At 35.5% G+C, this 14,120-nt stretch overlaps 1 protein-coding gene across 1 annotated transcript in view; it reads right to left on the minus strand.

Moving 5' to 3' along the window:
• Positions 1-6,664: 6,664 nt before the first annotated feature.
• Positions 6,665-14,120, minus strand: part of LOC120354487 — a 32,168-nt gene continuing 24,712 nt past the window's right edge. Inside the window, exons 4-6 of the mRNA XM_039441760.1 lie at positions 12,922-13,074; positions 8,381-8,521; positions 6,665-7,188 (exon numbers count right to left, since the gene is read on the minus strand). Of these exons, the coding sequence (XP_039297694.1) occupies positions 7,024-7,188; positions 8,381-8,521; positions 12,922-13,074 (459 nt within the window). The 3' untranslated portion in view covers positions 6,665-7,023. The remainder of the gene's footprint in view (positions 7,189-8,380; positions 8,522-12,921; positions 13,075-14,120) is intronic.

A 14,120-nucleotide genomic window follows, 5' to 3' on the forward strand; every position in this document is an offset into this window, starting at 1 on the left:
TTTATTGATAGTTAGAAAGACCGGTTTCGGATAAACAGAGATTGACAATGGTGTAACAACCGAAACCGGTCTTTCTAACTATCAATAAATCTGTGTTTTTTTTATTTCTTCTTCTTTTTCTTCTTCTTCTTTGGCTGTGCCTTATCCCATTTAAATGGGGTCGGCATTCCTTTCTCTTAGTCTGCCTCTCCACAAAGCCCTATCCAATGCTTTCTCTCTCCTCCAACCACTCTCCCGCAAGTCAGCCGCTATTCTATCTCCCCACCTCATCCTAGGTCTACCACGTCCTCTTACACCATCCAAAACCAAATCCTGCACCCTTCGTCCAACATAATCCTCCTCCCGTCGCTGCACATGCCCAAACCACCTCATCCTTGTCTCCTGCATTTTCTTTCCTAGTGGTCCAACTTTTACAGTGCCTCTGATCAATTCGTTTCTTATTCTTTTAATTTAATATAAATAATTACCACAATATCAACTTATCAACTTTTGGAGCAAAGTAATTTTTTTATTTGAATAAGATCCCCAATGAAACTTACTCACTTATACCAGCGCTACAGTCCATGAAGAACCTTTGCCTCCTCCACAATTCTCCTCCAATCATTTCTTGCCTGGGCTAACACTCTCCACTGCATAACTCCCATTACATACAAGTTGTCCTCTACCTCCCTCAACCAGCTCCTTTTCGGCCTTCCTCTTCTTCATGCGCTTTAGAAGCCCTCTCGCAAGAGCTTCTGCTGGGCTCTCTCCAGTGCATTCTCTCGAAGTGTCCCAGCCAACTTATGCTTCTTGGCTTCATGAATTTGCCTTTGGAGTAGGGTTTTGATTTCCTCATATCTAATCCTTCAACCCCCCCTTGTCCCTGTTTTGAAGGAAAATGGGAAATTGAGGTTATGTGCAAACTACAAAATAGCAGTTAAACCTCATTTGGAAGATGTGAGCCATCCATTACTCAAAATTGAAGAAATATGGGCCACTCTGCAAGGTGGTCAGGAAGTCTCCAAATTGGATCTATGTCAAGCTTACAATCAATTAGAATCAAAAGAGGGAACAAAGATATTATTAGCTTGGTCCACTCACAAGGAAGTTTTCAAGGTGAATCGGTTGACTTTTGGTTTAAAACCAGCTGTAGGCCTAGCCATTTTTCAAAAAGAGCTTGAGAAAATTTTGCAAGGCTTAGAAGATGTGGTTAACTTCTTGGATGATATAATTATTACAGGCCTTACACAAGATGAACATTTGAGGAATCTGGAGAATGCTCTAACAAAACTTTCTAATGCTGGCTTTAACATTAAATTTAGAAAAATGTCAGTTTCTCAAACCAGAAGTGAGATACTTGGGACACTTAATAAATGGGAATGGAATACAGAAAGATCCAAACAAAGTTTCGCCTCTGCTTACTTGCCCTAGACCTTCAAACATTTCAGAACTGAGATTTTTCTTGGGCGTAGTAAATTATTTTGGAAGATCTATCAGTAGATTACCAGATCTCCCAGGACCTTTATATAAATTATTGAAGAAAGGAAACCAGTTTGTTTTGGATAGCAAGTGTCAGGAGGCATTTGAAAATGCAAAAAAGGAAATTGCTTCAGACCGAGTTCAAAGATGGTACAAAACGACCTATAGGGTTTGTAAGTCGTAAAATAACCAATGCAGAAAGTAGGTACTCAGCAATACATAAAGAGGCATTGACCATTTACTGGGGAATGACAAAATTCTACCAGTATCTAATGGGAAGGACATTCACGTTATATTTGGGTCACAAGCCACTGGCAGCAATGTTTGGAGAGAAGAAAGGAATCCCAGAAATGGCAGCAGGACAGCTTCAGCGTTGGTCGACTTATATATCTGGATTTGATTACAAATTTCAACACATAAGCTCAGCATCAAATCTAAATGATGCAATCTCTAGGATGCCAGTTGAGGGTATTTTTCTCAATGGTAAATAATAAATCATCAATTGGAATAGTGTCAACAGAGATGACAGTATCAATGAAATTGGTGAGGAGTGAAACACGTACAGATCCAACTCTAAGCAAGGTGTTGAGATATATTAAGGAAGGATGGCCAGTTTCTGTGGAAGAAGACTTGAAACCATATTTTTTGAGAAGACTAGAGTTGAGCACTGACTTGGACGTTTTGATGTCGGGTTGCCAGTTAGTGATTCCAAAAAAGTTCAGAGTGAAGTTATTGAATGAATTGCATGCATATAGCTCATTTGGGAATGACAAAAATGAAATCAAGAGCCAGATTATATTTTTGGTGGCCTTTATTGGATAAAGATACAGAAGATTACTGCAACAGATGCGATGTATGTAAGTCATTAAGACCAATGCCTCCATCAGACACAGGCAAATGCCCAAATACTAGAACCCCTCCTCAGGAAGCCCCCCTGTTTCCCCGTGTCAACCCTGCTTCCACTGTGCTGTCCACCAGAAACCCCTCGCCTCATGCCATCCTTCTAAAAGCTTCATCCATAACAATATTATTGAACACATTACTTCTCCTCCGTTCCATTCAGCTAGTAATGGGGCAGCTGAAAATGCTGTGAAGACATTAAAAAAATCGCTATTGAAACATCTTATGGAGTCAGAGAAAAACAACATTTCAACTTCTACAGCCTTAAGTAGGTATCTTTTCAATTAGCCTATAGAATTTTACTACAGGAGAAACTCCAGCGAAAAGAATGTTTGGGCAGGATCTACGTAATAGGTTGAACGTACTAAGGGAAGAGAATCAAACACCAATTGAAAACAAGGGCAGAGAAATCGAACTGAGAGTGGGGGAAGAAGTCTATGTGAGAGACTACAGAGAGTCAAGGATGCGTTAGTCAAGAGCCACTATTGAAGCAAGGATAGGAGACAAAATTTATAACGTCATACCAGAAGGAACAGAGCTTCAGTGGAGGAGACATAAGGATCAGATTTTGAAAACTTAGGTAGGGAGATATGTAATGTATTGAGAAATCATAATGTTTAATTGGAGCGATACCATGGGATTTAGAATAAATAGCTAGTACTTGATCTGGTCTAATGGCATCAAAGTTAATGTTGTATTTTGTCTTATTTAAGTGACTAAACGAATACTTAACATAATTATTCTACATCATCAATCCTCTGTACCTGCTCTCTAGCAACCTCTATCTGCTCCTCCAGCCTCGTTTGGAATTGCTCTCTCCTTTCATCATCATGAAAGTTACCCACATTCCATCTTGTCCTCTTCTCTTCCAACCTTCTTTCATCTGAGAACAGCTTTTCTAGTATGGTTGCTTTGAGTATGTAGTGATCAGAGTTACAGTTTGGCCCTCTAAGCACTCTCACGTTCTCCAAAGAGCTGGTGTGTCGTTTTAAAACAAGCACATGGTCATTTAGATTTACAGTGCTTGACCCAGGCATTTTCCATTTACTAAAGTGTATTATTTGGTGCCTAAACATTGTACTCGCAATCATGAGGGCCTATTCTATGGCCAATCTAGCAAGTCTTATTCAATTTTCAGTTGACTCTTCATGCAGTGTGTGCTTACCTGATACTTCTTTCAAAAATGACTCCTTCCCAAACTTTGCATTGAAGTCGATGACAATATTCAATACACATCGCCAATTCAACCTACTGTCTGAATGTATTAACCAACCCTGAATGTGTAAATACAGGAAAGTGTCACAATAATTTGTAAAAATATTAAAATGAGGATGATGAGAAATTTCACAGTTTTCACACCATTATCAATTTCTTGGTAACTGTAGAAATATTTTCATTCATTTCGTGTGAGAATTGGAATTATTGTCACATTCACATATTTATTACAATAACGGAAATATAATATTTTTTAATAGAACACAATACATGGTGAAAGTATTAAAGAACAGAAAATAAGTGTTCATTTCCGTAAGAGTGATTGGGACAATTTCAACTCAATAAAGGATCTATCACGATTGCTTCTACACTACACTATTGAGCATTATGAGAATTATATAAGAGATTTCTACATTTAATATAAGCATTATGAATATTTTATTAGAGATTTAATATTATTTAACTCACCAGGACAGCATTCAGATCATAGTTTTGTTTTATTATAGGTTCATTCGCTGGAAAAATAAAGTATAATATTATTCTCATTGTAACATTGTTTCTGTAATAACATTTAAATTACACTTAATAGGCTAAAATATTTATAAATTTCTCACATCTCAAATTTGCTAAAAATCTGGAATTTTCACATCCCAAATTTGCGAAAATTACCTAGGAATAATTGAATACGAAAACCAGTTGAAGATTTAAAGACACATTTTCCAATTTACCACTTTTTCCATCCAATAACTCCATACAAATGTACGTAAACACACCTGCTATAAACAGAAACGGCAGAAAATGTTTATAAAGACAGGTGGTGCTGAGCCCCACTCATAGTTCCATAAAAGAGAAAACACTTCCATTAAAAAAATAATGAAAGAAAACATCGCATCTCCAGTATTTTAGGCTAATAAAATTTATTCTTATTCCAATAAAGCTGGGATCCCATATATGAGTTCCAATAGGGCTATGCATAAGTAAAAATTATACAAAAAATGTATAATGAAATGAAATTTAAATTAAAAGCAATGATCGATATATAAGAGAAGAGAAAGTCGACAGATAGAAGTGCAATAATACAATAATTTCAGAGTTGACTCACCTCTTAAAGGGAGACCGACTCTAAGTGGAATTTCCACCTCTGTGTTGATTTTCATTACTTCGCTGTGTGAGTACCGGAATCTTAGGAAGTGGACAATCTGTAAATTTGAAAGAATCAATCACCTTGGTTACTAGATAGCGTATGCTTCCATTATTGACTGTTTTGACTGGACCCCAACACTTCAAATACAAGGGCTTCCGGTAAGGACTTGTTAAGGATAATATTATTAAGGTAATGTTGAATGGTATAATATCTAATATTCTGTACTGTTATATAGATATGGTCACATCTTTCAGTCTTTCTTAATGAAACAAGTGACTGTAGATTGAGTATATCTACGGTATACCATATAGTCGCCCGGGCGCAAATGTCATTGTTGGGTAACAGCCGTGGAAGATGTCTCAATTTCTTCGTTAGGTCTAGCATAATGAGAAACACGATGATGATAAGTCACTGGAAAAGATCTCGAAAACAAGATCGCTGCCAAAATGTTTAGGGTTTTTCTATATATTATCGCTTGTATTTCAATAACCGTACAAGATATTCAACCGTTTTTTCATCTGTTTTATAAAATATTCTCAAAATCTTCCTGTACAATTTTTGCTCTATTAAATTTCCCTCTAGAACGCATATTTTATTAATATCCTTCAAAAGCACTACAAAACTTTTTTCTATTTTTTTTCAAATTTCTTTCTATTATAACTTTTTTTATGCAAGAGATACAAAGAAATGTTAAGTCTATGGAATTCAGATCGTTTTTTCAGCTTTAAAACTATATATGTCTTCATGCGCTGTACGTTGATAAATGTGTTCTCCAGCGCCCTCCAAAAATCCTCTGCATGAGTTCTGGTGCATTTTTCCATAAGCGTGAGGTAACAAGCTAGAACTAACTATAGAATTGATTTTTTCATGACTACTACCCTACAAGATAGATACTTGCAAATGGTCTCGAATAAGAATAGGACGAATAAGAATATTGATGATGGAAAAATATTCGACATCATGTTTTGATGTTTACATGAGTATTGTGGATTTGAGTGAAATTTTCAATATTTTTTGCAATTGTAAAGGAAGATTTTTGTTTGGATTTGTATTTGGAAATTGATCAATCTTATATAAATTAAAAATTGTAGTAGATACATTTTTGTGAACTCAAAATTGTGTGCGAATTAAGTTATCATTTAAGTTACGTAAGTAACATAGCCTTTAGACCGTGTATTCCAAATTAAGGTTTGAAGCAGTTTTGGGCAAATGCCTGTTGTTTTTACCTGAATTGTATTTGCATACGAATAAATGAATAATTGAAAAATTCAAGATGGCAGTTATTATTGACAGAGATTTTTATATCGCTTGCTATTCAGCTATTGTGAGAAATATCAGATTGATTTTAGAATTAACCAAACTATAATATCCGAGAGAATTGTCTCATTTGGAGTAGGCTACTCTTTTCATGATTAATTCAACTTCAATTGTAGATTTTAATTGTTAATTACAATTAATTGAACTAACAACAATTGTAGACGAAGATTTTTAGAATATTTTCTTTAAGAAAACGGTTGAATATTTTGAACGGTTACCGTATTGAAAAACAAGCTGGTTAAAGTACAGATTTGTGCTTGTCGCTAGCAAACGATTCATCTTCTCTTTCCTTCCTTTGCCATAACTCTGTCTCTTATCTGTCGGAAGGATTGCTGCCCACCCTACTTTGGGTGGTTGAAGGTTGAAGCCAGTAGTCGGCTATCAACCACGATCCAAGTATGATGTATGATGGTCCCCGCGTCCCCGCCAAGCGCCAACGCACACCGCTTTTCGTAAGGTAATACTGCAAAATAATTCCTGTATTTCGAATTAACTTCGGTCCTCCGCATAAACCGTCGTATACCCTTGTTCACAAGTTATATAGCAAAACCCTGAAAATTTTAGCAGCTATCAGGTTTTCGAGGAGTTTGCCTGTCATTTCGACTTATCATCATCGTGTTTCTCATATACTAGACCTAACGAAGAAATTGACATCTTCCACGGCTGTTACCCGAAAATGACCACGAAGTGCCTTTTTCATGAGATTTGCGCCCGGACTAGTAGATAAACATATGCCTATCCATTATCCATGTTTATAGAAACATCATTTTCACTAAGTTGACGCTTGAAGATAGTGGAATAGTTTATTAAATATAACCTTATTTCTATAGTGATTGGATATTTTGAACAAAAGGCTATTGTTTCTTTGTGCTAGTTACTATTGAACTATTGACTTGTGAGCACCATATTTTGTTCTTGAAGTACATTCTAACTTACCTAATAAGTTGGGTTATTAATTATTGCTCAATAAGCATCTATTTAAAATTATTCTATTTATTAATATTACTAACCAAGATTGGTGGGCATCTCCTAAATCGAGTTTTTCGTATTGCTGGCTGCACTGTGCCACACTCTTCACATTCACGATCCATATCAGTCGTCTTCAGCCGTTCCTCAAGTAGACTCGAGAATGACACTGTTCCGTTAACCTGGTCCTGTAACGTCAAATGTCATCTAATCAATAATGAAGTTACTCAGAATCTACTCATTCAAAAATATGCATATTTAATAAATAAATATTAGTTTGTGATGAAAAGTTATTTATTGTTTGCACCTTGTCCAGTACCTAATAATAATAATTATAATATTCTGGAGACTTATTTGAAAAATAATACTTTTTTAACAAAAACCTATTAATTGAGATTGATGGAATCGTGGGTAAAACAAAACTATTATCTTAAAATTGAGAATTGAGTTGGCTGAATCACCAATTTTTGTCAATATTGATTGTGTAAAAATTATTAAAACTCGACAATTTTTATATTATTTTTCTGTGCATCTATATTTTGTTTATCAAGTAATTGATTATTGATAAAATTCTACATCCATAGATAATCATCCATCAACAGAATCGTATCATTTGTACTGCTGTTTTTGGATTAAAAAATGTATTTCTTATTTTTAGAACTCGTGGCTCGAGCTCAAGGCTTCTTTTTCCAGTCACGCCAAAAACTATATTGTAATTTAATGATTATTATATTTGTAAAAATATTTCTTGTATTTGGCAATAAATTCATTATTATGAGAACAGAAAACTGACTTATTGGAAAGTAACAAAGAAGGATATATTACACATGGACATTTTCTTATTCGTGAATGATTTTAAGTAGATAATAGTAATAAACCATACTTTTTATGTCTATAATGTGCCACAATATCAGTTAAGATAGTGATAGCCTGATTCTAAAAGTTTTGATTATAGATCTTGATGACAATGATGAAATTCCTGGCAGTATAAAGCAATTCAGTTCTTTTACTTAATCGGCTGATTATGAATCTTTGAATTCTAATAAATAGATTAAAACTTTGAAGTTCTAATCCAATATTATGCATATGACATCAAGAAGTGGAAATACCTCGATGTTATGAATAAGGTGGTAAGAAGTTTGGCAATCAAGATTGTTGAGCCAGAGTATGGTGTCTACGTGCAATAGATTCAATGTTTGAAGCACTCCATAATCATCATGTGGATATGTCTCAAGCATGGTGGTCCATTTTAGCACTCTCACATGGCTCCGGAGAATCAGAAATCCGCCAAAGCGCGGTGAATATTCTCCACAATTGAAGCCAAAGTATAAAATGGAATTATAAAATTCTCGTTAGAATAATAAATGATTTATTACTTACTTCAGGGAAGTGGAGCGTCAGTATTTTAAAATGCTCATAGCTCCTCTTTGAGATTGCGCAGTTGGTGCATCGAGTACGCATTTCTAATTGCATGGCGAACATGTTTGAGACGCTCTTGTACTGGAGGAAATCATTCCATTCCTGTAACCGAGAAAACATTTATTCAAGAGGAAAATTTTATAATCATTCCTTATTCGATCCTCTGAGATTGAAATAAGATTAGTCTGAGAAGAAAACCTCCAAACCTGAAAAATCTACCCTCCCCCTACCACTCCTGTACCACCACATTTTTGGACACATTTAAATCAATTTCGTACGAAAAATTCAATACAGGCTTTGTTTTTGAGCTCCCCAAGAGTAGTCTGTATCAATGGAAAAATTTCGAGTGGGTTTAGAGGAGGCCCAGAAATGGTCATTTGAAAATTTGAAAAACTCCCAGACAAAACTGTGCATCTTGCAATGTTCTCAACTATCTTATTAGAAAGAGGGCACAGAGTAGATACCACTAAAACCTTTAAGAAATTTTATTCTAAGTTGAGCCCCCCTTGGGGGTCTAAATATTCGACTTGAGCAAATATCCTATTTACACCATTTATTTCAGATCGGCTTCAGAAGCCGGAAAAACATGATCCTACACAGACTAGGATGTAAAAAGTCAGAAGGGGGGGCTTCAGGGTCCATTCTTCAATTTGACCCAATTTTCACAAATTGACCCTAATTCTTTTGAACTTACTTTTTTCTTCCTAGACAATTGGGTGCATGGTTTTTATTAGGTTTCAATTCGATTGCCTTCACATATAGTTGGAACAATTAGAAAAAGTATGAAACTTGCAAATTATATATTTTCAAATTTTTAAACTTTTTAACTGCTCATTTTATACCAAAAATTGAACTGAACCTAATTTGTTTTGAATCGCGAGATACCTACATTCCCATATTAAAATTTTGGCCGGGTCGGCAAGAGGGCATGGAGGCCCGACTTTTCAATAAAAAATACCCCCCCCCCTTCATAGGTTGTGAAAGGTGATGTGACGGACGAAGCCCCCTTACCTACTCCACCAGGAGTGTAGGGGGCGAAGCCTCATGCCGAGCTCGAAGCGCGAGTATCAACTAACAATCAGGTACATACTAAAAGTTACTTACCTGGTCATCAGACAAGCATAAAAGAGCATGGGATTGAATTGAATTCAAAGATCACAGGGGAACTAAGTAATTTCAACAAAATGGATAAAACGTACTTTAGGACAATTTCATCACCTATTTTGTTTATTGGCTACTATGCCAGTTACCAGGTGCAGTGTGGAAAAGACGATTTCAACCATGAAAAGAGTGAAAAATGTGCACAAAAGCTTGATGGGGGATTAAAGTATAATATGGGGAATATTGAGATTTTTGAATTGTTTTTTGTGCCTTTGTTTCAGGTTGTTGAACTGATCAGAATTGAACTAAATTTTTCCAATATGAACTCCAGTGAACCTTGTTTTTATAGTTGAAGAGTCTATTCATATACAAAGTGAGTGTATGCAAAATTATTGCATGTCCTTAGTACTGGCTATAATTTTCTAATGAAAATGCAAACGTATATGTTTGAACCGTGCGACCCCACGGCGTATCAACTTGAAATTAGACCGGGCGCTCCACGAGTTTTCTTGCCAATACTAAAAGGCAAAATAGGAAAAGTTGAGCGGAAAAGCGGCCGTTCTAATCGATTGTCACTGCGAGAAGATGCTGTAGTCGCAGAACAAGTCTCGGTCTCTAAATTAGGCTTCGGCCTATTTAGATGAAGAATTTCCTTATTATCATTTTTGGTTAGTTAAAAATCATGTAGTATGGAAAGTAGTAGGTAGAATGTAAACGTGAGTGATTGTGAGTGCCGACTTATTTGTTAAATTTTCGATACCTTGATGAGTGCCAAAATTATTATATCAAGCTCGAAGATTGACCAGATAAATTGACCGACCGTGGGTTAGAATTGTAGAGTGAGTTAGCAAATTCTTGTCAAAAAAGGCTATTAATTATGAATCATTGCAATAAAGTCTCAATTTGAGAAATATTAATTGGAATTACTTTTTAATGTTGTAATTTTGAATCAAGTAATTGAATGGGTGACCGGATTGTTTACACTGAAGATTATGATTGGATATAACAGAATTTAAAACTAATAAATATCAGTAGCATTTCTACAAATCTTTTATTTGACGTTCCTGGCTCTTGATAAGTTACTTAGTTGCTAAAACAGGTGTTGTTAAACAATAGTGAAGATCTTGGCATATGGATGAACGAATCTATCCAAGTCTCTCAACCGTAAAATCTTCTCTATCATCCTTAAGTGCTATTAATTTTCCTTTCTTTGCCCTGCCAAATCGTCTATCCCTGGTAGCAAATTCCTAAACAAACTTGCATCTCTCAAACCTTTCATAAATTAATTGGTCACCTTCCTCCACAAAAGTTTCTAATGAAACAAAACATTCATAGTCTTTAAGAAAATTAAATAAATCAAAATTAAGCTTACCCCTTACGCCAGCTACATTGTACACTAGAAATTCTAGTTTACAGTTCTTCTTTACTTCCTGGCTAACGGCTTCCTTTCAATGTCCTTTATCCTTCGCACTTCCATCACGTTCCTCTTTCTTCTCCTTCATCGCCATGATAATAGCTTCCGCGTGGTCTCCCAGAACCTCACGTAGTTTTTCCTCTCGCCATCCTGGTTCCCAGCTTGTAAGTCTCCTGCTCCATCTGTCTCGAACGACACACCGCCAACCGTGAGCCGATCGTGATTCACCAACACCCTCTCCTGCGGCCGCAACTTCACTATTTCCTTTTTCATCCGGAATAATGAGGCCCTTGTTCTTCTAGTTTCAGCCGAAAAGTCTTTTTGTACAAATAACCCAGTGCCTTTAAGCCTCTTAACATTTTTCAAAATATGCTTTACATCGGCGTCATCGGGGAAATTAGCTATGAGTGGGCCATCATCCCTCGCCGCTCCCAAACAGTGAGCCCGATTAATCCACAAATCATTTCTAGACCCCAAATACTCACTACAAAAACTCTTCACTACTTGTATCGGAGTTGATGAAACCACTTTATGCTTGAGACCCTTGAAAATCATATTGTTCCTTCTGCTCCTATCTTCTAAGCCGATAACCCGTTTTAGCAACAATTTATTCACTGTAGACAACTTTTTCATTTGACTTTCAAGTTCTTTGTTCGCGGTCGACACTTTATCCACTAATGTTTTCATAGAAGAAACGTCTTGCTGAAAGTCTTCTTTAAGCTTTTCCAGTTTGGCACCTATACACGCAGAAATACGATTTTCTGATTCCTGTAGTAGTTTTTTCATAAGCTCCTCATCAAGACCCATCGTTGATTCAGTTGATTTTTTCTTATGTGTATTACTCACGACCTCTGGAGAACCTTTTTCTCGTGACCTATTGAATGAAACAGTAGGCGAATAGTAACTTTGAATATCCTTCTGCATAACACTGTCGAACTTGAAATTGTAATATCACTTCAAAACACTATTATTATACACTTTTTCATAACATGTCCGGTTAAACATTGTATAAGCACTTTATAAAAAAGAAAATTGTTCGAAAGTTACACGACTGCTTAAGAATTCTAGCTTGACCGAGTACATATCAAACCCATTCAAGTTTCAATTTAATTGGGAAATTTAGAAAAAACACAATGAAAACTGGATGAACCGCTGGAAATACAGATTCCTGGTTCATTTTTGGCGTGATCTCAAATCACTCTACATCTAACATTTTTGTGCACCTTAGCTGAACGTGTGAACTAGGTTGTAACATTTTCTGTCAATAATATTTTAGAAGAACCTGATGAATCACAGAATCGATGAAACAAGCTAAAAACCCGCCGATTTCATCAGCTTTTTCAAAAACGAATAAAACGCCTAAAATATGCGTTTTCTCAGCTATTTCGAGAACAGATAATCAACAAAATTTCAAATTTGGTATAGAAGTTCAGCTAAATTGTGAAAATATTGTATAAGAAGTATTCTGAGTTGAATGCCAGAGATACGCCCAAAAATTATGGGGTTTCTAACATTTACTGCGTTTTTCCAGAAAAAAATGACGGAATGATCTAATTCAGTACAAGAGTTCAGCTGAGTTTGAGTTGTAGAAGAATCAATGTTTAAGTAGGAGGGTTTCGAGTTTGTTCTGGAAAAGATCTGAAAAAACTCAAAAACTGTTGAAAAACCCGCCATTTCTGGGATTATATATGCGGGCTATATTGGGACATTAGTTCAACACGTCTAATACAATATTTTTACATCTCAACTGAACTTCTCTACCAAATTTGAAAATTTTCTTTTCTGTTTATCTGTTTTCGAAATAGCTAAGAAAACGCAAAAAAATCTGGAAAAGGCAGATAGGCTTATCTTTGGAAATTTTCAAAATCTTTTCATAATAACCCCCCCCCCCCCAAAATCTGATCTAAGTAGCCCCATCCGAAACCAAATCTTGGCTACGTGCCTGTTCTCTAATTCAAAATTTAGTAAATTAAGTGAAGTAACTAACCAGCCTGGATTGAGAATCGCCATCATTGGGGGACCCGAATAGTCCAGCCGGGTTTAGCTCGTGCAGTAGCTGTATGAATTCACTTAGGAATTCCGCTGCATCCTGCTGCTGACCATTGCAGAGGTAGGAAAGCCTACCTCTGTTCAGCATAAACTGAAAAGCACAAAAGAAATAATAATTTTATGATCTAGTATAGATTATTTTGGTATGTACCCGTGCTTTGCAACGAACCCTATTCCTACAATAAATTAAAATATTACTCAATGAGAAGTACTCACAATAGCATCAGAACGAACAAAAATCTAGTTATATATGGTGAAAAATGAAATCTACATCCTATTTTCGTTTATACTTATTTTTATGTAATTGCAAAAGAATTAAAAAATCATGAACAAATATGTACTTAATAGAATACTTATTAGTAGTTTTCAAAAAGATTGAATGACATAATATTATTTTTCTAATAGATTAACTATAAACAATAAAGGCAAAGAAGTGAATCAATTGATTAATAAAATTAATCTCGTATTAATAGAAATGATTACGGTACTGGGAATAGCTTTCTATATATTAGCCCTTGGATTTTTCACAGAATTATACATCCAACCATTAATAAATTAAATCAATACATATTTTTCAATTTAGAATTAAATTGTAGTGATTAACATAAATCGATTGAGAATATACATGTTAGCACATTTTTCCAATGTCATCTTACATGTTTAACAAGTCTTTTTTAGACATGGTGTTTGTGGAAAAATAAATAGATACATGTATATGAAAAGATACATGTCATTTTATTCATAATTAAATAGAAATGACAGAATTGAGAATTTTCTCATTTCTCTGCACTACGTTGTACTTCCATTCTTTATAAGTAAATTTAGTATGATTAGAGGTTAGATTTTGAGATAAGATTTAGTAAGAGGCCGCGAGATATATCATGACTCTTCGACTCTCATCACATGAGAGTCAAATCTGATTTTTTTAGGGTGGTGGTAAGAGTTTGATGAACTGATTCTGGGCAGCCGGTACCCTCACACTGGCTGTATGCATGCAGATTGAAAGGGAAAGATGTGTGAGACATTTCCACCCCTTCATCCTTACTACACCAGCCACTCTTTCGCCGTTTGAGAGGTTGAGGGTCATGTTATATCTCGTGGCCTCTCAGATTTTAATGGTACCGTAATAAAATCAGT

The sequence above is a fragment of the Nilaparvata lugens genome, chromosome X (genome assembly GCF_014356525.2).
Source record: "Nilaparvata lugens isolate BPH chromosome X, ASM1435652v1, whole genome shotgun sequence".
In the NCBI taxonomy this organism is placed as follows: domain Eukaryota; kingdom Metazoa; phylum Arthropoda; class Insecta; order Hemiptera; family Delphacidae; genus Nilaparvata; species Nilaparvata lugens.